General features: G+C 39.6%; 2 protein-coding genes across 2 annotated transcripts in view; both read left to right on the plus strand.

Moving 5' to 3' along the window:
- The window catches only part of rxrgb (retinoid X receptor, gamma b), a 33,688-nt gene extending 20,782 nt beyond the window's left edge, over positions 1 to 12,906 (plus strand). Inside the window, 9 exon segments of the mRNA XM_022203806.2 lie at positions 2,442 to 2,586; positions 2,848 to 3,027; positions 4,673 to 4,833; positions 8,204 to 8,333; positions 9,755 to 9,887; positions 10,899 to 10,990; positions 11,253 to 11,273; positions 11,276 to 11,357; positions 12,380 to 12,906. Of these exon segments, the coding sequence (XP_022059498.2) occupies positions 2,442 to 2,586; positions 2,848 to 3,027; positions 4,673 to 4,833; positions 8,204 to 8,333; positions 9,755 to 9,887; positions 10,899 to 10,990; positions 11,253 to 11,273; positions 11,276 to 11,357; positions 12,380 to 12,527 (1,092 nt within the window). The 3' untranslated portion in view covers positions 12,528 to 12,906.
- A 952-nt stretch (positions 12,907 to 13,858) lies between these two features.
- lmx1a (LIM homeobox transcription factor 1, alpha) lies at positions 13,859 to 26,475 on the plus strand. Its single transcript, XM_022203804.2, has 10 exons — positions 13,859 to 14,200; positions 14,947 to 15,132; positions 15,235 to 15,271; positions 15,624 to 15,804; positions 21,930 to 22,150; positions 22,838 to 23,013; positions 24,172 to 24,249; positions 24,607 to 24,688; positions 25,004 to 25,192; positions 25,949 to 26,475. The coding sequence occupies exons 3-10, from the start codon at positions 15,244 to 15,246 to the stop codon at positions 26,089 to 26,091; spliced, it is 1,098 nt and encodes a 365-aa protein (XP_022059496.2). The 5' UTR covers positions 13,859 to 14,200; positions 14,947 to 15,132; positions 15,235 to 15,243; the 3' UTR covers positions 26,092 to 26,475.
- Positions 26,476 to 26,868: the final 393 nt, after the last annotated feature.

Here is a 26,868-nt window from a genome sequence, read left to right on the forward strand (position 1 = left end):
TTAAAAATAAGGATTTTGGCTTTTATCTGTATTAATTAGAAGTCTTACTGTGTCAAATTTCTTCCACAAACACGAGAATCATGAGTTTTTTATGCAAAAAAAACACAAAACTCTCCTCCTAATAACCAACATTCTGCCATTTAGTGACCAGTCTGGGATGCTGTCCTACTGTAGACAAAGATCTAACAACTTTATGAATCTCAGGGAAGCGTCTGGTTGTTTTTTGCTCTTGGCACAGTTTAAATCACTGTTTTTCCCTGAAATATAAAGTCCTGCACCTCTATGGAAGTAGAGAGAACGCAGAAATGTTTACTCAGCAGGACAACAAAGTTTAGGTATAGGCTTTTATTTTGCATTATTTAAAAGTCTATGTTTCTCACATTTCCTCCGTAATCATGAGAATCATGAGTTGTTTGTCTTTTTTCATACGAAAATACAAAGAACACTCATTTCAGGTAAAAAATAATCCACATATACAACAATCTGTAATTTAGTGACAAATCTGGGTTGTTATCCTACTGTAAACAAAGATAAAACATGAACTTCAGGCAAATTTCTGGTTGTTTTTGGTCTTGTCACAGTTTAAATCACTAATTTTTCCCTGGAATAAAAGTTCTGCACCTCTATGGAAGTAGAGAGGACTTAGAAATGTGTTCTTAGCAGGACAACAAAGTTACAAGAACAGAAATCGTTAAAAAAAATACGATTTGGGCTTTTATTTTGCATTATTAGGAAGTCTCAGTGTGACAAATTTCCTTCACAATCATGAGTCATGAGTCTTTTTATACAAAAAGACAAAGAACCCTCACTTCAGGTAATAATTACCCACATATGTAACATTCTGCCATCTTGTGACAAATCTGGGGTGTTTTCCTGCTGTACACATAGATAAGACAACTCTATGAACCTCAAGCAGGTTTCTAGTTATTTTTTGCTTATGCACAATTTAAATCACTAATTTTTCCTTGCAGTATAAAGTCCTGCACCTCTATGGGAGCAGATAGCACTCAGAAATGTTTACTCAGCAGGACAATGAAGTTACAATGTCATAAATCCTAATTAAAAAAAACAAAAGAAAAATAAAAGGAGTTGACTTTGATGAGATTAGAGTGCCTGTATATCAGAGTGGCGACAACTGGGGATTTGACACCATTTTGTTTCCATTCACTCAATATGGGACACGCAGTGGGAGGTGCACATTCACGAAAACTAGCTATTTGTGGATTGCTTAATGATTTCAAGACATGTTTTGGACAAAATATTTTACTGGCTTGTTTTGTCTGGATGTCCAAGGTTGGATTATGACCGTTTTTTGTGGAATATTTTCATCTGTGACTAGTTTTGAGCCTTCAAAAGTGAGTTGTGCTGTTTACGTTATTTGCTGTTTGTTGGACAAATGTGTTTATATTACCCGCTGTGGTAATCACATCTGAAAGTGGTTTATACCGGCGGATTCATGAGAATCTAAGCTTTCCATCAGTGTATAATGTTTCTATCATCGAGTTTGCAGCTTCGGTCAATTTAGCAAAATACGTTTGCACATACAGCCGCTGAAGTTTAACGGGGTAACCCGTTAAACTTCAGCACCCGTATTTCATGCATCTCCATGCATGAAAATGGTCAAAGTCAAAATAACCACATCTGCCTAAAATCACATCAAACTTTTCTGTCATTCATCAATACATCATAACATGAAAGTACATACATGGGACTAACCGTGCACAAAAACCATGATGAAGTCGGTTTCCATCCCACTCTCCGGACTTTATTTTCCCACAGTTTCCTTCTTTCAGGATCACTGGGAAACCGAAACATGTGGAATCCCTTCTCCAATCGATTTGTGCACCCAAAGGCACAACAGCCCATCATTTTTCTGGTATTTAGGGAGCGAAAAAAGACCTAGAATTACACTCTGCCGTGTAAACAACGTTAAAAGGACAACCCGGCGTTCATGAATTGGAAACAAAATGGCGCCTATACATCACTTGACCATAATTTTTTGGACCCATCATGTCGCCACTCTGGTTATACAGGCACTCTAGATGAGATTCTACATGAGCGCCCTCTGCTGTTGGGTTTCCAAACTGCTCTTTCTGCACACGTGATTCCTCCTCTTCGCCTCTCCCTGTCAACAAACATTAAAAACCTGAATTACAAGCCTCAGAGGCCTCAGCCCCTCCCACCGAGCGAGCATGTGATCACACCCTGAGACATTTTCACAATTATGTGTGTGGGTGGGGAGAGAGCGAGAGAAAAAAAGTGAAACAAGCGGAAGACAAAATGAGACAAAAGAGGAAGGGAAAGAGTGTCATGAGACTGTGAGAGAACTTCCCTCTCACTTCCACTCTGCTGCCTCCTTTTGCTCTGCTCTGCTCGGCTCTGGTCACCTCAGCTTCAACTCTTTGTCTCCGTTGTTTGGTGCGTCTTCCTGTCATCCCCAGATGAACTCTATGAACAGTGTGAGCAGCTCAGAGGACATCAAGCCTCCGCCGGGCCTGCAGAGCATGGGAAACATCAACTACCAGTGTACGAGCCCGGGGGGAATGTCAAAGCACATCTGCGCCATTTGTGGAGACCGTTCCTCAGGTAATGTTAGAGGATGGAGGTGGACGGATTCACACTCCCGCTCACAAACATCGACACCTAGCTGAGGACAGATAACACACAAAGACTGTCAGCTTTCAAGGTGACTCGTCAAACACTTGTGTCAGGTTTGCTGCTGCTTTTGAGCTCTTTATTGTTCTGCTCTCAGTGCATTAACAAGTTGCTTTTTTTAATGTGAAGCTGCACAAACCAAATCCTAAACTTGTATCTGGCACTGACGTTGTGTCGTGTTGTTGTGCGCAGGAAAGCACTACGGCGTGTACAGCTGCGAAGGATGCAAAGGCTTCTTCAAGAGAACCGTCCGCAAAGATCTCACCTACACGTGTCGAGACAGCAAGGAGTGCCTGATCGACAAACGCCAGAGAAACCGCTGCCAGTACTGTCGCTACCAGAAGTGCCTGGCGATGGGCATGAAGAGAGAAGGTGCGTACATGACTGGGACAACTCATTGATGCTCAAGAGGTTCCTACTTAGTCATTCAAATACATAATGAGCAGATGATATCTTTAGGTTGACATGTTTTTGCTGTTATGATCTTGGATTCTTGGAAGTTGTGATTCAGATATTTGACATTTTTTGGAAATTTGTGACATTTTATGTTCCAGTGAAATGATTAATTACACATTCACTTCCAGTAATTAATCTGAAAGTGCATCTTTAGACTGTTTTCATCAATATTTTCCGATCACATACTGAACATTATACGTATAACAACTGAAGACTTTGAAGAGTTAAGCTTTTTGTGTTTTTTTTTAACTTTTAATGTGACTCTTTTCGGAGGTATTTAGTTGAAAACAAGCAGCAGCAAGCGAAAGCACTGCAAAAATCAAACCCAGTGTTTCATTATTTTATATACTTACATATTTAATTATGTTACTTATGTGTATTATCAACGCTTCAAATTGATTAATGACTATTTCAACATGTCGTGATTTAGTTTCGATGTCATTATCTTGGATTCTCAGAAGTTGTGATTTAGATATTTGACTTTTTTTTTTTTATTTGTGACGTTTCATGTTCCAATGAAATGATTAACTGCACATAGCTTCCAGTAATTATCCTGAAAGTGCATTTTTAGACTGTTTTAATCATTCTTTTCTGATCATATACTGGAAATGACTCATATTTTGTATTGTAGATTTTGTAGAATCAAGTTTTTTGTGTTTTTTAACTTATATTTTATGGATGCATTTGGTTGTAAACAAACAGCAGCAAACAGAAACACTTTAAAAGTAATAAAAATATAATATTTAGTCATTTTATATAGTAATTTATTTAATTGCGTATAGTATTAATGCTTCAAATTTATTTTAACACGTCATGGTTTAGGTGTTTTGGTGTCATTATCTTGGATTCTCAGAAAACATGATTCAGATTTGTTCCATTTTACATTCCAGTGAATTGATTAGCAGCGTATTGGCTTCTCGTAATTCATCTGAATGTGTGTCTTTAGACGGTTTTAACTAATCATGACTTTCTGATCATATACTGAAATTCACACGTGTATATTTATAACTGAGGATTGTGACTCATTCTGAAGAATCAGCTGTATTTGTGTTTTTTAACTTTAGTTGTAAATAAGATAAAACATTCAAATGTCCAGTTGAATAATTTGTTGTGACTGATTTTGAAGATTTGAGTGTATTTGTGCTTTTTTTTGTTACAATATGACTATTTTACAGGGACCTTTAGTTGTAAACAAACAGCACTTTAAAAATAAAATCTAATATTTAGGCATTTTAAATAGTTATTTGGTAGATTATGTTTTTATTAACCGTTCAAACTGATTTACTGTTTTAACACATCATGGTTTTGCTGTTTTTGCCATCATTATCTTGGATCTAGGAGGTTCTGATGCTGCTTTGTGCCACATTTCATATTCCATTTAACTGACTCACCACTCATTTGGCTCACATCATTAATTTCACTGTGTGTTTATAGTCAGAACGGAGAGTTTTAATGCTGTCTGCCGGGTTGGAACTCTCCTGAGATCGTGCATTTGGTGGTTGAAGATGCTGATCTTGGTTTATTTGACCTTAAATGTCTGTTGTTGTGTGTGCTTGTGCAGCGGTGCAGGAGGAGAGGCAGCGGGGGAAGGAGCGAGGGGAGAACGAGGTGGAATCTACCAGCAGTTTTAACGAGGACATGCCCGTGGACAAGATCCTGGACGCTGAGTTGGCTGTGGAGCCCAAAACAGAGACGTACAGCGACGGCAGCCCCGGAAACTCGGTGAGAACCACAGACGCTGAGCTCGGTTTGACCAAAAACCATTCATCACTGCTTTTATCATGAGGTTGAGGTGTTACCAGCCAGACAGGGAGCCACTGCTCTCTAAAATCATCTGGTAATCCGATCAGAAAGTGCAGCCAAGCTAAGCAAAAACTGTTATTTCTGATTGTGTAGCAGAATTTATTGAGGAAGCAATCTCATATTGTTCTAATTATGATGCTAATTAATGATAAGACGAGCTGAGCAGTTTATGATGGGGCTGAATCCAGCCTGTGATGTTGCTCCATAATTCTGAAAATCTCACTGTTGTCATATTCTGCAGAAAGTTGCTCTGTAGTCGGATTCAGTTGTTTACTAGTCAGTGACGTTTTGAGTTAACCCTGTAAAAAGCACTGTTGCAAAAATACATCAGTTCTATTTATTTTTAATTATTATCTTCTCTTATTTATATGTTACTTTATATATAAAAATTAAAAAATAAACTATAAATATATTTTAAAATATATTTTTACTTTTTTGCTAATAATTAAAACAAATAATTATATATATATATATATATATATATATATAATTATTTGTTTTATTTTATTCACATATTTTTGCTAATTTTTTCTATATATTATATTTTATGTATTTTATATATAAAATGAATTAGATATTTATACATATATTTGATTTTTTTGTTTTATTTTCTTTATTTTTTGCTCATATTTGTTTTTTTTTGTTGTTTTTTTGCTTTGTTTTGCTTTATTCTCTTTTTTGGGGTCTGTATTTGGGTCTTTCAGGGTGAAGAAGTATATTAAGCCTCTGAACTACAAAGCAGTTTTCTGAGAGCTCCTTTCACATTTTCATGAACTCCCTGGGCTCACTTCACTGCAATATAAAGTTCTGCACCTCTATAGAAAAAGCACAACCATGGCTAGAAGTACAGAGAGCTCTATTATGTCTTATATTTATATGAATATGGTGCAGTTATAATGCCATAAAACGTTAAAGAAAACACAAAAACAAAAGTAAAATTTTTGATTAATTAGCTTAAATCAGTATCTGCACATTTCTCCAAGTCCAAGTTTTGTATGTGGAGTTGAAAAAAAGTTTTCCTCAGTAATGTGATTTTTAAATAACTAATAATAGCAGAAAGTGATTCTGAGCATCAACCACAAGTGAACGCTGGTGAAGGATTTAACCCTTTAAGCTTCAGTCAATTCCAGCCGTTTTCAGTACAAAAAAATCGCTAATATTCTATTTTTAAATAAATAAATGACGAAAAATACAGGGAATATTGGACGGGCATCGCGAGGTGCATTTCCTTGAAAATGACCGATTTGGGGATTTTATACCGACTTCAGGACATGTTTTGGACAAAATAGTTTACTGGCTTGTGTCATCTGGATGTAAAAGGTTGGATTATGGCCGTTTTTGTGGAATATTTTTTTCTGTGTGTAATAATGAACCCGGAAATGTGAGTCGCGCTGTGTGCGTTGAAGCCGTGTATAGAGAACGGATGGATGAATATTTGTTTTTGTCGGACAAATGTGTTTTTCTCACCCGCTGTGGTAATCGCATCTGAAAGTGGTTTATACCGGCGGATTCATGAGAATCTAAGCTTTCCATCGGTGTATAGTGTTTGTATAATCGTGTTTGCAGCCGTCGGACATTCTTGAAATTCCTATGCAAATTAGTAGGTGTACCGCCGGCGGTACACTGAAGCTTAAAGGGTAGAATAATTTACAGGTAAGCTGAAATGAGCCATTTCACAATAAATACGTTGTTATTTTTACTACTATGAAATGATTATTCATCTTTCACAGCCTCCATAAGCTGGTCGTTTTTCACACCGCTCTGCCCAGCATGATGTCTCACCATGCTGAATGTATCTTCGCACAACTTGCTCGTCTGCACACTGTTTTTGGTTCATGCTGCATTTATTTTATGCATCAAGCATGCTTTATGTTACCGTCAGTCTGTCCTGTCGCAAACACAAACTGCAGTTCTAATGGAAAACCTCAGGATTTGTGTGGCTGTTGGTCGTAGTTGAGTCAGTCGTGGCTTTCTCTTAGTTGCGCTGATGAGTGCAGAATTTTTTGCATTTTCCAGGATCTGGTGCAAACAGTTTATTTTTAGCAGTTTTTTTTACTGTGACATGCAGGATAAAGTGATTTTAATCAAATTTCACAATTGTGAGGTGAGATTTGGTAATTTTTTTCTGATAGAATCGCATGCGACATATGTTGTGTTCAAGGACCGTTGGAAAGCTGAATCTTTCAGGCTCTGACAGAGGGACTAATTTTGGTGATTTTTTATAAAACAAAACATACAGTTAGGCCCACTTGAGCATATATTTCACTTGCTGAAGACAAAACTGAAGAGTTCAGCATCACCGGCTGATGTTAGCATAAAACTGGATTCTATCACATCATCTTTTACCACATCATCTGCACAGTTCTTGCACCATTTGAATGTTTCTTGTACTTTACATCACTCTATAAGCCACTTTTTCCATCCTACACTCTTGAACTACTGTGAATATTATTATACTTATAATTATATTTGTGTTTATTGTTGTTTATTGTGCTGCTGTAACATGGGAAATTTCCCCGGACACGGGGAGTAATAAAGGGTTATCTTATTTTAAAATGCCACAAGAACAAGCAAGTAGTGAAAACAGCAGCAGAGGCCTGGTAGAGCATCACCAGGGATGAAAGCCAGCGTCTGGTGACGTCTACGGGTTCCAGACTTCAGGCTGTCATTGAATACAACCAAATATTAAAAGTGACAATTTGATCTATAATTCTCTTAGTTTGTCCGATTGCTTTTGGTCCCTTTAAAAGGTGGAGGGTAGATATAGAATGTGTCGTAACTCCTGCGCCTTCACTTGATTTGGATGCAGATACTCTGAAATTAAAGCTCAAAGTCCAAATATTTATGGACCTCCGTTTATTCTTCAAACTAGGGATTCAGTGGGTTTAAATCTAAAATGCGCGTTAATACAATAAATAGCTGCTGAGTTGCCAGTTTAGTGGGTTTAATCTGAAGTAACTGGCACAGCAGCTTCATAATAAGTTGTAGCACCCATCATGTTCAACTGTTGGAAAAGTGGTACGTTATCTCATCTGTCTCAGTTTTATGAAGCTGAATAACTCTGCATTGTGCTGTAAGATATCTGCCATCTTTTTATCTCTGTCCCTGTACGTGAAATTCAAGAGCGTCTTTAAACTTTCACACCTCATGAGAGGAAACTTGGGTTGCACATCACCTAAATATAGCTGCAGCTTCTGCCAAACAGAAACAGTTGAGGTGTCACTGCGGTTTCCTACCAGCTCAGTTATTCACTCTGTTGTTGTGGCATCTTTCCTCCTTGTTCCTTCAGACCAATGATCCCGTCACTAATATCTGCCAAGCAGCAGACAAACAGCTCTTCACTTTAGTGGAGTGGGCCAAGAGGATCCCGCACTTCTCCGAACTTCCCCTCGACGACCAGGTCATCTTACTACGAGCAGGTAAGTTTAATGCATGTATGCGTGATTAAAACAGACACTCAAACAGAACATGTCAGAGTAAACAGCCCTTTCTGTGACCTCCTGTCCTCGTGTTTGTGTGGAGTAGCTGTTCATCCCCAGACAGGCCATCTATTTAAGTCTGTTACATTTACACACACATTTCTACCATCTAGTTTAATAGAGCAGTGAAGCCAAATATAACTGGACTATTTGCCGAGTCCCAATAGTACGGTTTGCACAGTGCTGACCTCTGCTGGGGAGAGATTTTACAGACATGCCTGGGGAAAAAGTCAAGAAGTCACACAACAGACATATTAAGAGTCTTTGTAACTAACACGGTCCGCTGTGGAATACGTCAAATCCTATAAATATAATACATCTCTGTCTTTCGCCGCGCACATTAACAAATCTTCAGGCCAAACTCAAAGCCAGACTAGATTTCCTCTTCCGTAACACAGCCTCCTTCACTCATGCTGCCAGTCGTCACGATGACAATACTTCATCATTTACAAAATGGCCCCAAGTACTGAGCTCGTTATCACTCAGCCGTGAATGCACCCTTCCACACGCCACCACTGCGATCTCTATAGATTAGTGCGGTGGCCCTCACTTCATACACGGCGGCTTCACCACCGCTTTCATTTTGTTTATAAATCAATTCTGAGAAAGACACCTCCCCACCTGTCCTCTATTCTTCACCTTGTCCATAATTCATATCACACTACACCAATACTTCCACTATTTTTGGTCGTAGCTGCTTTCGATTGACTGGAACGCCTTACAAAACACCTCAAATATGCAACAAGGACTCCACTCGCCACCTTCAAGCTTAAACTCCAACAGATTGTAGTTAATTGTTGCTCCTGGTGATCACTTCAGACCTTTCTTACACCCATGCATAAATACACTGCTCAGCACAATAAAAACACTAGTATTTTGTTAGACTGCCTTTAGCTTTGAGTACGGGACTCATTCGCTGTTGCATCGTTTTGAAATGAGAAGCTCCTCACTGCACCAGCTAAAGTTAAATAAGTTGTTGCAGCTGAAACATATTTATCACAGCAGTGATTATCCAATAGAAGGCTCTTATCTATTTGCTTAGTTAAATCCAGGTGACGACTTTTTTTGGGGGCCAGGCAGTGTGTATACACACACACTTCCTTACACCTCATGCACATTTATTTTTCACTCACATGTATATGCTTCCATGCTTCTTACCTGTTAGCTTTTATTTTGTCATGTTTATATGTCTGTTTGTGTCTGTGCTTTACACCTGTATTTGTTCCTGCTGGCGCCTCTTGGCCAGATCATGTTTGTAAACTTGGAACTAGTTCTCAAACATTTTTACCAGATATAATAAAGGTCAAATAAAAAAACCTCTGATGAGCTGCGCTTACTTAATTTTTCTCTTTGGCATCCAGGCTGGAACGAGCTGCTCATCGCTTCTTTCTCGCATCGCTCAGTCACGGTTAAAGACGGCATCCTGCTGGCAACAGGTCTGCACGTCCACAGGAGCAGCGCCCACAGTGCAGGAGTGGGGTCCATCTTTGATAGGTAGGAAACATGGCAAACAAATTGACTTTACACAGCTGTAGGTGTTTACAGGTGGAAATATGGACTGAAATGATCATGCCAAACCAGTATGAAATGATGCAAAAATATGACCTAAGAAGACCATATTTTGCTCACACACCTGTCCAAAAGCTCTGCAGCCACTCAGCCGCTTCTACTGCAGCCTGCATGGTGAGGCGTTTAGGGAACATCGGTTAATTCTAACATCTGTGGATGAGTTATTGGAAAGTGCGAACAACTAAGAAAGCTGGTCGAATGCCCCTTAAATGTCTCATGCAATTTTCTGGTGGTAATAAAGTTCAGTTAAACATGTTTGTGATAAAAATGCTAATGATTTAGGGATAGGGCGTTTTTCCTATTATCAGTATTCACATTTTTTGACCGATTATCGATAAATGCTTCAGGTGTGATGCAGCCTCGTCTCTCTGTGTGTCATCTCTCTGTGGTCTCAGAGATGCCTCTCAAGCAGAAACTGTATAAAACTGAACAAAAAGCACAAGCAAAATCCAGGAAATTAGCTGCTCTCATGGTGGCTAATGCTACGCTAATGGCTAGCGGCTAAGTTAGAAGGCAGCTACAGATGAACCTGAAACAGAATCTGGAAAACAAGGATTAATAAAGCTTTAAGATATGCACCTTAGTGGGTAATAAAAGTGACAGAACAGTTAAAAATTAATAAAACAGAGAAGAAAAGCTGACGTAACTGCAGGAGACAAACTGATCAATCTCAGTTGATCGCATATAAACAGAAGAGATAATTTAATTATTCCTGTTTCTACTTTACATAGCTATAGTCACCGTTATTAATGAAGCAGCCTAGGTATGAATGACAGGTTCTCCATCTACTGCTTGCCGTTAAAATATTACATTATATCGGCCTTTCTTGATTAACAATAATCAGCATTGGTTTCGGCCCCAAGAGACCTGGTCGATCCTTCGTACACGTATTTTTGGTATTGATACTGACCTTCTTATTCTCTTGATTTCCTACAGAGTCCTCACAGAGCTGGTATCTAAAATGAAAGACATGCAGATGGACAAGACAGAACTGGGCTGCCTGCGAGCGATCGTCCTCTTTAATCCAGGTCAGTCTGGTCATCTGTCGGCTTTCCGTGATGCACTTGAACACACCACAACAATTTCCTGATGAATTTTAGATTTGTGTTGCAATTATCAGCAGATGACTTGTTTTGCTTTCGTTTTCTTATGTTTTATGTTTTTGTAATGGTACCCAGCATCTGTGACGTGATGCTTTCATTTCTGTTTTGACTTCAGATACGTTTGACTACTGCAGGTAGGCAGGTGCTGCTACGTGGTCGTGTTTGACTTTGACTGTGTTTGTTTCAGACGCTAAAGGTTTGTCAAACCCCCAGAGGTCGAGGGTTTGAGGGAAAAGGTCTACGCTTCTCTGGAGTCGTATACGAAACAGAAGTACCCAGACCAGCCCGGCAGGTAGATAATCCATCACATTACAACATTGATCAGTAACCAACACCTATGTTTAGCTGCTGCAGTGGAGATTTCATTTTACAGCACGTTAGCGCACAGCTCTGACTTTAGTAAAACACTTTGACTCGGCCACAGCGGTAAATTTAAACGGAAAGAAAATGATTGTTTTGTTCGGATTGTTCCCATTGATTATTTTTATTGACCTTTTGGGAGCTGAATGAGAACAATGGTTACTGGGAGATAAAAGCCCACATTTATACTTCCTCAAATGCAATCAAAAACACACCATATACATCTCTGTGCAGCATTTTAATGACTGAAAAGTAAAGCAAAAATCCATTCTTATAGCAAATTCTAAAATTCTGTAAGTTTTACTGTGTGGCTTTATATATATGTAACATATATGATGACATTCAAATGTTCAGTCAACATATAATTTAGTGTTTTTCTGTTATTTTACTAGATATGTTTCTGTAACTTGACATAACACTAAATATCAGATTAAAAATGATGTACAATATTTTACTCCTTAATTTTCTTTATTTAAAAAACAAAACATCAAATATCTCTAAAATATTTTTTTCTTAATGACATACAGAAAAACATGGAATAATAATTGTATGCTCGATTGTTTTTTAAAAAAAATAAATGACCATTTACAAAAATACCGACTTTTGAAGTCAACATTATTTGACCTGTGTTTTTAAGCTTAGTCTGTAAATTTTTTGGTTTTTTTTCTGTGATTTTACTAGATATTAGTTGTGATTTAATAAAACATAGAAAATCTCTAAAATAACAGTTATCATTTTTGAAAGATTTCCCATTTTTATATCCCATAACTGTAAAAATAATGATACTTTTGCTCAATAAAATACAGTGAAATTAGTCATTTTACAGTCAGACATTGTAAAAGAAGGAATTGTGTAATGTACAGTTCTTTAGAAATCAACTTTAAAATTGAGAACACAGCTTGCGTTGTTGCTCTCTTCACCTCACGTATTCGCTTTTGTTTCCGTCTTTTGCAGGTTTGCCAAACTGCTGCTCCGCCTTCCTGCCCTTCGCTCCATCGGCCTCAAGTGTCTGGAGCATCTGTTCTTCTTCAAGCTAATCGGCGACACACCGATCGACACCTTCCTGATGGAGATGCTGGAGGCTCCGCATCAGATCACATGACAGCAGTCTCCCCCTTCCCCTGTACATACTCCCACTGCGAGCGATACGAAGATGGAATTAAACAAAAAGAGACTTGATTGAAATTGTAAAACGACATATTTTGTACCGATAAAAAGGAAAAAAAAACAACCATGTAATTAAAATTTTACAAACAATATTCTGAGGGGCAGGCGTCACAACGAATTCTAATAGAGCTGTTAACAGATTTTTGTAAATAGATAATTTCAGGTGTTTGTTTTAAAAGCCACGCAATGCAATTTGACAAAGAATCATATTTTATTCAGAGGAATTGTATAAAAAAAACCCAAACAAAAACCAACCCCGCATTTCATAAAACACATTTGAGAATTCTTACAGAATAAAGTTATTTAAAATGAAATGTGCCTGCATTGTCTGTGTTGTCATTAGCTTCTTCTTCCAGGCCTCGTCCAGCAGATGGCGTCCACAGAGTGTGAGGAGACGGATGCAGCTTCCCAGCATGTTTGATGTCCATCTGTCTGTGCAGATTCCTGAATCCTCAGAGCTGCAGGACTCAGCGTCCGGGACACATTTCACCTCATCACCGAGAGCTGCGATGTTGTGAAATCCGCTGGCAGCGACGATGTTGCGGGGAAATGGAAATATGCACAGAAAAAGGGTAACAAAGGCAGGACTAGACTTCAATGAGCGAATATGTTGGAATATGCGGACAAAATTGTAGCGCCAAAGTTTGAGACACATCAGGGAAGATGTCATCAAAAAATGTAAATACTTTAATATACTGTTCTGCTATTTCATCACAACTCCTACTAGATACAGTCTAATTCCTACTAGATACAGTCAATTTCCATTCGTTTTCAGGTCTTTTCTTGCATGATAGTGGCCTTTCTAAGCTTTGAATAGCATTGAAATCACGAAACTGGTCTGAATATGTCAAAAGAAGTGTTTTTAAGGCATACGGATGTACAATTCCTCAGTTTTTTATAAGAATATACATGTAAAAGCTTATATTTACCGCTAACATAAGAATCATATAAATTTTTCCATTTGTTTGAGCAAAAGCACCAAACATTTTTAGTGAAATATATAAAAGTGTAAGACTTTAGAGCAAAGGCAGTTAAGATTTCCAATCATTTATGTGCACTGTCCACTAATGCAATAATATAGCAGTTAACAGGAGTAAAATAAAGTATTATTGTGTGTCTAAAACGCTAACCAGCTTTCTGTTTGTCTTGTCTAACATCCGTGTTGCAGTTGAGGTCAGAGCAACACCAGAATTAGAAATTACGTAAAGTCTGCATGCATCAAAATGACTGATTCCTTTAGGGGGCTTCTTTCCCATGTAGAGGGGCAAAAAGGGAGAGAAAAGGGGCATCTTACCCCATGGCCTGGGGAAAATTCCTGATTATGGATTTGGCTTTAAGACGACAAAAGTTGAAGTCTGTTTGGATTGAATTCCACTCTAAATTCCTGCACACCGGAAAGATTTCTACTACGTTTAATTGCCTCTATGATTTCCTGGTTTTGCTACACTTGCTTTGACTTGACTTGTAACACTGACGGTCATATGTTTGCAATTTTTACCATTTTTATCCTTCTGACTGTATTTCTGATTAATGTTATCTTCACTGAGAAAAAACAAACTTTTCTTTCAGAAATAAGGACATTTCTAAGTGACCCCAAACTTTTGAACGGTAATGTACATATTTATGAAGTCATTCATTCAATTTATTATAAATATATTTTTTAAAGAAAATAGACATTGTTCCTAAAAGGAGTCTTAATATCCCAGCTTATCCAATATAAGATTTAATTTTTAAAGTATTTTGTAACGTTTTCTTGATTTTAAATTTTTAACTTGTTTTTATTGCAAAACATTTATCATCTATTGATTGTTATACTTGCATGTTTTTAACCTTTTTATCCTTGTTTTAAATATTTTTCTAGTATTTTCTTAGTGTTAACTGTTGCACAATAAAAGAACAAGACAAAATCATTGCATGAGTGAACATACTTGATAACAAAGCCACTTAAGAAATACTTATTGTACCATGTATGTATTTCTTTAAGGAAATGGTGGACATTACTTGGAATGTCTATCTATCTATCTATCTATCTATCTATCTATCTATCTATCTATCTATCTATCTATCTATCTATCTATCTATCTATCTATCTATCTCCTCAGAATGTGACCTTTTGACCTGGATTTCACTTCACAGGGGAAAAATGCCTTCATGGTTTTAGTGCAACTGACTTTGTGGCATTTAGAGAGCGAGAGAGGCAGACAGACAGAGGGGGAGAGAGAGAGACAGGGGAGGGAGGGAGGAAAGGAGGGAGGGAGAGAGGTAACCTGCACCTGCACATCAAGTCCCTCTCACTTTCTGTCTCTCTCTCTCTTTATGTTTCTCTCTCTCTCCTTCCCGTTCGCTCCTAATAGGATAATTGATAGTCAGCCTGAAGCCTAAATAGTCGATAACTGGACTCTGAGTCTCTGGGAGCTCTGAAGGACAAACTTTGATGCGCCGAGCAGCAAGTTGCAGCAGGACTTTGAGCTCCGGAGATGCTCTGAAGGAGCCGGGAGAGAAAACACTTTGTGCACTGTGAGGAAGATCGCATTTTACAGGCATGTGCTGTTTTTACTCAAATACACGTAGCGTAAATTTTACTTTGCAAAAAATACCTTCTTTATTAAATTTGTTCCAAACGCTTTGCTGTGTTTCTTCAGAGAACTGCAATGGTGGATATACCGGCTATATCCTTAGGTGAGTAGAAACTTGTAATTATATATATGAATGTTGCATATTAACCAATTACCACATGTGTAAAAACTTATTTTTACGCATCGGTATTTGATTTGTAGCACCAATTTAGCACATTTCTAACAAGAATTAAGAAGTTAAACAGCTCGTTTCATTCCACAGTCAAATTAAATTAAATACCTGACTTGTCACTCTAGTTTTTAAATAAAGAAAAACACTTTTTACTCACATTTCAAAGAGGTAAAGTCGCACCAGACTTCAGCCACTTCGGTGCCAAATTAGCCAATATTAGAGCTGCGTCCTGATGATTGGAAAAGTGAAGCTAATTGAAGGAATTTCCCTCCACGTTTTGCAGATGCCGATCGCAGGGCGGTGTGCTCCGGATGCCACCGGATGATCCGAGACAGATTCCTGCTCAGAGTCACTGACGGCCTCTGGCATGAAGAGTGTGTGAGGTGCGAGGCGTGCGGGGACGCGCTCAGGAACTCCTGCTTTCTGCGGGACCGCAAACTTTACTGCAAGCGGGACTATGCAGCGTGAGTGCACAAGTATTATTTTATTTTATTTTTTACCACTGTTTGATGCCACATGTGAAGTATTTAAACTACTTTCTAACACGAGAAGTGAAATTTTTCAGCTTCATCCATGTGGCCAAAGAGGATTTTACGCACAGCTGTTTGGGAACAACACCCACAGAAATGCAACTTAAATTATTGCATTTGAGTGTATAAATGTATATCACTATTTAATTAGCCCAAGTTAACCTCGTGTGAAGCTTAAGTAGATGCATTTTTACTCTAAAGCCTTTAATCAACATTAAAATCTGTTAATTAAGTTAAACTGTAGTAGGGCCTATCTGCACATACATCCAAATTATAGGAAAAAAATAATTAAACCCCACTTCACTCATTTCAATGTTGTGCAAACTAACTACTTTACTACATTTAGTTTGAGTGATTTTATATATTTTGAGGGGCCAAGGGAGCAGAAATCATCACTGAGCCAGTTTTCACAACAGAAGCCTTGTTCTATTCTGACCTTGACTAAGAATGTGAGTGTGTGTTGGTGAATATATATGTGTGTGTGCTTTGGAGTGTGTTTGTGTGCAGAAAACAAGTGGTTTCTTATAATAGCACTACAAATGTATCTATTCCTGGTTATCAGCACATATGTGTGCATTTTATGGATGATGTGTAGTTGTTCGTCTATATGCTGACTTCCTGGAAACTTGGCTCAGAGAGAGCAAGGTGACTGTAGGAGGAAAAGGGGAGGCGAGGGAGCTGGAATGTAAGAAAACTATTGTATAGTACATCCACACACACACACACACACACACACACACACACACACACACACACACACACACACACGCTCACACACACAGTAACACAGTCACACCTTCACACACAACCAGGGGTAGAGCTCAACTGACACATTGTCAAAATGTGTTAAAATTTTGAGGCCCATTGGCGTGGCAACTGCAAGCTGGGGACAACATATGGTCGCCTCCACCTCATCCCACCCCCATCCAAAAATAAAAAAAAAATAAGAAAAAAAACACAAATCACCCTCCTATTCACCCACCAACTCATCCAGTCATTCTTCTTCCAAATATTCTCTAAACAAGAGCCAAGATTGGGGGGGGGGGACCCTAAAAGGCAACAGCTCACATTATTTCTGAACAATTTAAAGATGCCTGTAGTGCCAAGCAGGCAGGGAAACTAGTAATGTTGGCCCAAAATGCTCCCTGCCATCAAATTCATACAGTTAAATAAATCATGCTTGCAGTGCTGTTGGAGGCCTGTGTGAGTATTTGTGAGAAGAACATCCTAAAATGCAACTTTTACCCAAATTTAGTGTTTGATATGAATTGATATTAACCAGAAAATGTCCAAGTCTGATCAGATAGTAGCTCATAGGGAACTGAGAGGTAATTAGGAGCGTGGAGCCATATGTCAGAAGGTCTGGTGCATCCCTACAAGAGCGACGGCGAGGCTGGTGTGAACTTATTTTGGGGGACAGTGCGCTCCATGAGCCCTGGCGTTATGTGTGTGGCATCTGGAAAGCTCCTCTCACAGCAGCCCCTGTGTGGAGCGATGGGACGACGCCCAGCCGACCGTGAGATATCTGACCTGACCAATTAGCAGGAGGCCTGGTGCCAAGGCTCCGCCCTCTGGACTGGCTGTCCTGTCTGGGGTTATGACACCCAGATAATCACACATGAGCACCACTTTTTGTCCACGATGAGGGTTTTAAAAACTGTGCCAGAGTGTTTTTTGCCCCGTCCCTCCTCCTCCTTCTTTTGAGGAAAACTAGTGTGATTATTCCATACTGTGACAACATTTGTCTCTTACCACATGCTGCATCGTCCGTCTGAGTCTTTGTCTTGTTTTTACCTTTACTTGTGTGAAAAAAATCAGTGCCAGGCACCAGGTTTGTCCTGTTAGAGGAGAATGTTCTTCAGTTTTAAGTGAGTCAGAGAAGCTGCAACGACAGATTCTGCTCATATTGTTGTATAGCTATGATTATATGTCAGAAGTCATGTAGATTTATGCAAGAACATAAGCATTTGTTTGTTTGTTTGTTTTAAATAGGACATGTCAAAAATTGGGAATAACATTTTAAAGATGGGATCAGTTTTTCTTAAAACTAAAATTCAGCCGATGACAAAAAAAGCTTTTTAAAAGCATATGATAGGACAAAAAAGTCAGAAAGACAGATGTAAAGATAAGATAAGATAATCCTTTATTACTCCCCTTGTCTGGGGAAATTTCCCATGTTACAGCAGCACTGTATCACACAGTAGAGCAACAATAAACAACAAAGAAAAGACCAATAAAGGGAAGAAAGAAAACGTTATAACAAAAGAAAAGCAGTGCCCATAAAGCAGCAAATAAGATACAACCAGATAAGAGCATTACATAACTGTACTACTGTATTAAAATAAAATACGTGCACATTCACACTAAAATCCATAAACCAACAAATATTTTTGGACATTATTCCCAATGAGCTGCCTTTTAAAGAAGTTTTGCTCTTTTAAAACAGATCAAATCATTTTGGATGCGCGGTTTTTGTCACATTATGGATAACATAAAGTTTAAGCTTCAATATAAAAAAAACATTTTAAAAGATTAATAATCAGTCAAGCACCTCTAGTTTTATCAAAACTGTGCAGATTTTCAGAATGGTAACACACAGTCAGTGTTAGTTAGCTGATCAGTGCAGCTTAAGCAACTTTAAACTCATGCATTAGAATGTAAACATTAGTGAAAATATGATTTTGAGGCTCAATAATCAGTACATTTTATTTTCTTGAGCTAAATTCTGACAAGTCTAAAGGCTGACTGACTGATTTTTGTGTCTATAACAGGAGATATTGCACATATTCACAAAAAACAACAATGAAGACTGCGGTAAAACTCATCAGATTAGTGAATTCCTCCAACACTGACTTCTCAGAATAAACAACTGAAGCTTTTATAAGCTTAGTAGCTATAAGTTGGTCTGTTTAGATGACTGGATTGAGTTACTTTAATTTGACTATTCTTAGTAAATTATGATTTCATATTTAAAAGAATGGCATTTAGATTGGCCAATATTTTATTTAGCCTTTATTTAAACAGGTCGGTCCCATTGAGATACAATGACCTCTTTTCCAAGGGAAGCCTGGCCAAGACAACAGTCAGAGAAACATTAAAAGTGCAACAGTTAACAACAGACAACACTAACTCACTCAACAAAATAAATAAAATGCATACTAGATTAAAACACAGGATTAAGAATTCACATTAAAACAAGTGTGAGAAGTAGCTGCTGCAAGATCCTTCATAATATTTCTGTTTATACTCCTACCTGACCTGCAGTAATCACTCAGTGCAAACAACCACCTTTACTGTCATTTAATAACATGCAAATTCCCGTCTGACTCGGTGATGTTTAGGTTGGCTGGACTGTCAGCAGGTTTAGACTGAACTAAACGGTTCAGCGGGCAGCCGGACCGGACAGCAGATTGGCCGTCGGATCAGCGGCGTGACTGGCGGCGCACTTGACCCACAGATCTGTATCTGATCCTCGGCCGCTGTCGGTGTGTGTGTTGAGCAAATGATCCAGGTTAACCTGATCCAGAAACAGGATCTGTGTCTCCGCTCGTCCACCAGACCAGCAGTCTGTTTGCCCGACTGCCAAAGGTCAGCGCCGAAGTCACGGCAGGAACAAAGCGAGGAGGAGGGCTGTGAGGAAGAGTGTGTGCATTTCTGCTAAACACTCATCTTATTATACAGTGCATCTGCCTCACTCAGAGTGTGTGGGTGTGGAGGAATGCAGGATTTTGCTGACTTATTCCTCTGTGATGATCTTGTCACTAATTGCCGTGTCTAAATGCAGCGTGACAGAGTGTTCCCGCTCTCCTTTTGGCGGGGCCTCTGGGCCAATCATGTCAGCGGAAACTCTGAAATATTAAACACCTCGAGCTGCTCCATAAGTATGGGAGCTACTCTTACCTTTGCATTAACAACGCTTAAGAGTACCGGCGGACGATAACTGGACGAGGCGTGTAATGGAAAAGCGATTTCTCGAAATGATCTCCAAACATTAAGGCCCGTAGCTTGTTCTGACGTCCAGCATTAGCATCAGACATTAGATCGAGTGCTTTGCTGCATCACGGAGACCCAGAAACATTCCGGGTATTTCCTCGCCTAAAGTATTTGCTTGATGCATCTTGTGTTGCCACAGGAATGCGCATGCCGCAGACGGTATGTTGGCCATATTAAAGCACATACCGCTGAGGCTGTGGGGCAGATGACTGGTCAACCAGCCCCGACTGACCCTCCTCTAGCTTCTGGGAATGGGCTTTACCGTTGCCATAGCGACCCCAGAGCGACGGTAAGAGGTCCCAGCAATGTTTGGCTTCAGGATGTTGCAGCTCCGGACCTTTTAAACAAGGGCACCTCGACGCGGGTGTTTGCTTTATGTTCAGACTGGAGTTTTGTTTGCTTGTAAATATTTTCCTAAATTTCCATTTGAGATGTGGCTGAAAGGAAGACAAATACAGTACTTTTATTTAGAAGTGAAGCTGAAATCTTCGTGTGTGGATTCACTGAAGGCACACTTGTTGCTAACTTTAACGCCAAAATTATTATCATTTCTGCCAACTTTACTTATTTAGAAATGTTACAAATGGTTTGAAAGAACATATGACACAACATGAACATCATCTCATCTGGATGTCACTAAAAATACGGAGATAAACCATAAAACACCAATTAAAAATTAAAATATGTTGTAGTTTAGTGCTTTTTCTAATCAAACACACATACTATAATTGTTGTTCATCAACGCACGCCATAGTTGGCTAATATAAGACACATTTGTATGAGCACTTCCATAAATCAGTGTTTTTTTTAAAAAAAAAACTTTAAACAATTATATCATTTAGCCTCTAATATTCCTCTTTTTTAAAGGGTTAGACACTCTGAAAAGAGAGAATTGTTGGACCAATTTCAAGAAATTGCTTCAATTGGTAACATCCAATGAAATTAAGTTCATCCAAATTAGGTTAAGAAATTAAATTAATGCCACTTGTTCAAGTCAGATCTATTTAAATCACTTAATTCCTCTCAGATTAACAGTTTGCTGCAACTTAATTTCCTACTCGGCGATTTTAAATATTTCCTTTGCCCAAACCTAAAATGCAAAATTGGATTCTTGTCAGTAAATTTGCTGTTCTTTCCTTTTCTTTACTACAACTTGCAGAAAATGGCGGTTGAGCTGGACGTCCTGATATACAACACTAGAGGAGCAGTCAGCATAATTTTAAACTTTCACCAGTTTAAAGGGACAAAATGTGATTTCAGCTTGACAGAATCACAAAACTGCCATCACTCCACTTCAACTGCTGCTCAAATACACTTTTTACAGAGCAGCATGCAGCTGCAGAAAAGGGGGGAAAAAATCTTAACCCAGTGACATATGTGGGCTCTTCTTCTCTTAGGTGAAAACAAAAAAGGGGGGAAAGCTGTCAGTTTCTCATGCCTCTGTGCTGACTGGTCTGGTGACCCAGTCAGGTCTGCAGACAAACACCAGCTCCAGAATGATGACGCATCATCCTGCGTGACAGACCCAAAATGTGGAGGTGCCAGCCAGCGGACAATGGTCCTGCTGCTCGGGGGCTGGCTCTGCCTTTGTGCCGCTCTGGTTAAGCAGACTTAGGGATAATTCCACGGATAATTCCTGGGACCGGCGGCTCAGTCTCTCCCACCGGGAGACCTGATTCCCCCCCTCTGCCTGGAGCCATGGCCTGCCGAGAGCTTTTCTCCTGCGACCCCAGGAGCACAGCCTCGGACACGGCAGCCGGAGCCACGGCAACAGTCTCCGAGGCTAAGCTCACCAGTGCTGGTTGCCAGGCGCTAAGATACACACCGCCACGCTGAGGGTATGTGTCTGAGCGGCTGGTGGAGGAGGAGGTGGAGGTGGAGAGGGGAGAAGTCAGGCCGGCGGTGGATCTGAGTGACAGCTCGACTCAGCAACATTCCTCAAGTCAAACAAGCACTTTTTTTCCCTCCGGTCATAGGGTCTGAGGTGTGAGGGTTCCTCAAGTGTCTGAATCAAACAAAAGCACGACTCTCTGGCTGTTTACTGAGCTCTCTGTTTGTTCCTGCAGCCTGTTCGCGGTGCGTTGTGGAGGCTGCTCGGAGGCCGTCTCGCCTGCAGAGCTGGTGATGCGTGCAGGAGCTGCTGTGTTCCACCTGCGCTGCTTCACCTGCAGCGTTTGTTCCTGCCGCCTGCAGACCGGAGACCGCTGCGTCCTCAGGGAGGGTCAGCTACTGTGTGCTAGAGACGACTACCACCAGGGTCTGGCCAGTCCGACCTCCTCTGACACAGGTACAGACCCAACACGTTGATCCCACCAACCAACATGTGCACTATCACTCCTGTAGACTACATAGAACATGCAATAGCTGCTCAGAGTATTTAGCATTTTCATTATTTTAATACAGAGTGCTTTAAATAATGTCTACTTATTTTATCTGACCTGTATCTCTGCTGCTGTTACTTTTAGTCTTTACCTTTTTTTAAGCAAACCTGACTGCGCAACACAAAAAACTCCATTGCACATGTACTATAATGTACCAAATGCAAATGGCAGTAAATTCTATTCTATTCCATGATCTTTTGCAGTTTAAACATCTTATTACATTTTGTTTCGCACACATGTAACAGTTTTAAGGCAAAACTAGGTCAAAACATTCATATTTTAGTTTTTTCATAAACCGACATAATTTTTAAAAAATGGCTCAAAACACTCATATTTGACCAAGATTTGCATCTTATTGTGTATTATTCCTGCTACTTTGCTTTTAAAAAGACAAGATGATATGAGGATTTTAATATTTATGACTGCAACTACTGTTCCATCCACTCATAATGAAATGAAGTTACATTCTGCCACTCTGTGCTGTCAAAAAGCATCCTCCAGTAAATGGAAATAATGCATTAGTTGTGTGATTTTTTCTTTCCTTTTGCCCAAATCTGTTCCTCACTTTTATGTGTTGCATTTTAACGCACAAGGTAAAAGTGAAGATGATGAGGAAGAAGAGGAAGAATCTGGGAGGGTTTCAGGCCGACGAGTTCGATCAGAAGATGTGGACAGCAAACGTCCCAAAAGGCCTCGAACTATTCTGACAACTCAACAGAGACGGACCTTTAAAGCCTCGTTTGAGGTCTCATCCAAGCCTTGCCGAAAGGTAGACAGCTTATTTTGAGTTTAAAAAGTTATTCCTAGTAACCGTATGATAATACACGGACACAGAGAGTAGAATTCACTCTCCAACGTTGCACTGATGATTTGAAAAATAATGATTCTTATGAAGGCCCTCAGGTTCTTTAACTCTATAAAACCCACTGTTGCAGAAATACAACATCAGTTTTATTTTTTAATATTATTTTATACATAGGCTTAGTGGCAGGCAATAGATTAAAATAAGAACTGCAACTACTGTTTTCATTTTTAATTAAGAGTTAAAACTCTGAGAAATGTCCATCACAGTTTCTCAAATCCCAAGTTGGCATCTTGTAACGCATTGTTCTGTGTGATCCAACAGTCCAGGGTTCAAAATATTAAATATACTATTATGAAGAGGACATAGAAGTTCTTACATTTGACTTTTTTTTTGCAATTTGCAAAATAGATCCAAATGAGTCCAAGAACTATCATAAAAAGTTTCCTTAAAATAACCTATTTTTGCTCGTGTTATTTGCAGAATCATTTATTTTGCTTTAAAGATTTTTTTGTTAAATCTTTGATGCACCTTAATGGGTTCTTGCTAAAAGCTTCTTTGTGGAGATAAAAATGGCTCCTCTATGACGTTTTGGTTCCATTTAGCACTTTTATTTTAGGCTCTGTTTCACTGTGTATTTTTTCACTTTGCAGCCAAGATTCTTACTTGGAAAGGATGTGAATCTATTTTAATGCCCAAAACAGTAGACTATCAAAATTGTGATAATAATTTTATTTTATTTTCTGAATGATCGGATTCAAACATTTAATTAGCAAGTATTGCAGAACATAGACAGAAATGTGTAACTGTGTCATAATGAAAAAAAATCCTGGATGTAAAAATGCCTTTTATATCAGCTTGAAAGTGTGACAGGATACTGTAACTTCTCATAAAACAAACCCGCCTTTAAAACTCTGAAAGTACACATATATCAAAAGTAGTTTTATTATTTTATCAAAAAAGAAATATCACAAAAACTCTTTCTTGCAATCTTTTTCTCTGTTTGAGGTGGATATGTGTAGGTTTGCTGCTTTTTTAACCTTCAAATGACCTTTTCTTTCTATTTTCTAATCTTTTTCCCCTCCCTCTCTGTCTCTCTCCTTCCCTCCTGAATCTTAATCCAAGGTAAGAGAGACCTTGGCAGCAGAGACTGGTCTGAGCGTCCGGGTTGTGCAGGTCTGGTTCCAGAACCAAAGAGCCAAAGTAATACGAAGTACACACACTCAGACACACACAAACGCACACATACACAGTCATATGCACTGCTAATAAAAGCGCTCTTTCTGCACCGTGTTTGCGAGCCAGAGTGGAAATCAGCCTGGTTATCTCTTCATACAGGAAACTGATGACATCTCGCAGAGAGATCGCTGTAGATTAAACCCAGTATTTCCTCACAAAGTGGGCTCATGTGCGGTTTCCCTCCCTCACTGACAGATGTCCTTTACCTCACTGTTAATACTTTGCAACTGAGCGAACACACTCGTATGCCTGGGTGGTAGAGGGAGAGGAAGTTGTTTTTTTTTCTTTTACAGTAGACCTGTGTGTACTGCATGTTTTCAGATGAAGAAACTGGCCCGGAGGCAGCAGCAGCAGGAGCAGCAGCAGACTCAGGAGCAGTGTGAACATCCATCACATCACACAGGTATCACACTGCGGGGAAATGTTCTATTTAGTGCAGCAAAACTCTCAAGTATTCATGATTTTTCTCTGCATATTATATGTTAAACTCACCCTTTAGGTTAGCTTTGACCCAAGATGTTGCTTCAAATTTCTTTAAGCAGAAAAAGCGACAAAATTAATACTAAGAAAAGCACTAGATGAGGTCCCGAAGGCCACACGAGTATGTTAACAGGATTCTAAATAATTAACAGCAACACAGGGAGAACAAAAGCTCATCCAAAGACATAAGCACACAGCACTAAAGTGTGATCTCCTGTGGGCTTCCTCTGCTCCACAGCACCCTCCTGTGGCAGTTTGACCTCCGAGATGAAGCGAATGGGCTCCTCTTTCGCTCATATTCAGCAGCAGCAACAGCAGCAGCAGCAGATGGGAATCACCACCCTGGAGCAGCAGGATTGGGACACTGACCCCTTCAGACAGGGCCTGACCCCTCCTCAGATGCCAGGAGATCACATGCACCCGTATGGTAAAAGACCTCACTGATGGAGAATTAACACTTTATGCTAAACCTTGCGCAAAATTAAAGCAATGGCACACGATTTGATGATGTTGTTTCTGTGATTAACCCTGCAGCAGTGCATTGCTCATCTCAATCCAAGTTGGTTTCAGCGTTGTATACCTGGCTTTTCTTTGCTTTTCTCTGCAAAACATAGCGGCTTTCCTTTGAAATAAGGTTTGTAATTAGGGGAGAAAAACTGAGCTTCTAAAATGCAACTAAAGGTCAAAAAGCAATGAGATACGATTTGATGGCGATATTTTTGTGATATGAGATTTTAATGATGTTATTAGTACAATCTTTATTCAAATCCAAGTTTGTTTCTGCATTATGGCTACAAACTAAATAACTTGCCTTTTCTTCTCAGTCAGGCATCAGATTAAAGGTTCATGTGCTAAAACATTATTGGTTTTACAAATAAAAACAGAGCTTCTAAAATGTAGCTAGAGCTTTACGCATTTTCGAAAAAATTTACTTGCATGTAAAGCCAGAAGTTGTAGAACAATTGAAGTTTCAAGTTGTTGGTGCAATTTTTTAAAATAAATTTTGAGGCTGGGATCATGGATAAAGGTTAAAAAAATGCAGATCTTACAGAAAAAAGCACTAGTCTGTCATTATGTAGTGGCAGATTTCACTAGATTTAGGTGAAACGCCTGCAAAGTGCGCCTCCCAGTTCTCAGATCTTATACTAATTATCTATTTATCATGCTGTTGTGTCTGCTTTAGGTTTCAAGGGTCTGTACGGTGACATGGACAGAGATCCTCTGTGTCACATGGCCGACAGCGACTGTCTCTCTCTGGGCGACTCGTCTCCGCTCACCCCCATCGACCGCCTCTACTCCATGCAGGACTCTTACTTCACCTCATGAAGGGGGAGATCAGACTGAAACCTCCCCCTGCAACGTGTCACGGCATTTATCTCCTGGAGGCGGTTCAGTAAGCGGATGGCTACACTGTGATACCAGGCAATATACCACATTCACCTCTATACAAGCGTGATTCCACTACTGCCTCTTATGCTTTACAAACCCTGTGTACAGCATCTAAAGTCTCCTGTGTATGTCTGCATGACACAGCTGGGCCTCCCTCGCTGAATGTTACATTATGAGACTGCATCTACTCGTGTAAATAGCCATTTGGGTGTGTGTTTGTATTTATTCTCACAATGTGTGTGTGTGTGTGTGCCGTTACACCTTGAATGAATAATCGATAATCCAAATATAATAAATATGAAACAGTGATGTGAAGACAAAGCGCAGCCTGGTTTTTCAGTGAGGTATTCATGCCGAGGGTCACATTCGGGTCAGGTCCATCCTCGGTGCTTATCGGGCCGATCTAGGTGACGGGTCAGCGAGACATCTTCCCCTGGCTGTGAGGTGGATCATCAGATTGTAAAACTCCGAGGCCATGACAGCCACATGGGTCAGTGGCAGGTAAGCATCACATCCACGCCGCCATCATCAACGCTCACATTGTGCTCCTCGCGGTCAAAGGCCCTCGCTGCATTTTTCTGCCTTTTCCTTCTTCCTCCAGTCAAAGAGGATGGGAGGTGGTGGTGGTGGTGGTGGAGGAGGAGGAGGAGAGGGACCACCCAGGCGCTGTGCCCAGCTGGAATGTACCAATCCTGGGAAGGCAGAAAACCCAGG

The sequence above is a fragment of the Acanthochromis polyacanthus genome, chromosome 4 (genome assembly GCF_021347895.1).
Source record: "Acanthochromis polyacanthus isolate Apoly-LR-REF ecotype Palm Island chromosome 4, KAUST_Apoly_ChrSc, whole genome shotgun sequence".
NCBI classification, from domain to species: domain Eukaryota; kingdom Metazoa; phylum Chordata; class Actinopteri; family Pomacentridae; genus Acanthochromis; species Acanthochromis polyacanthus.

Excerpts from the sequence above, each read along its gene's own strand:
- lmx1a (XM_022203804.2), top strand. The coding sequence starts at position 15,244 with ATGGTGGATATACCGGCTATATCCTTAG. Across the intron at positions 24,250-24,606 it reads TCCAGAACCAAAGAGCCAAA|ATGAAGAAACTGGCCCGGAG; the intron begins GTAATACGAAGT and ends GCATGTTTTCAG. Across the intron at positions 25,193-25,948 it reads AGATCACATGCACCCGTATG|GTTTCAAGGGTCTGTACGGT; the intron begins GTAAAAGACCTC and ends TGTCTGCTTTAG.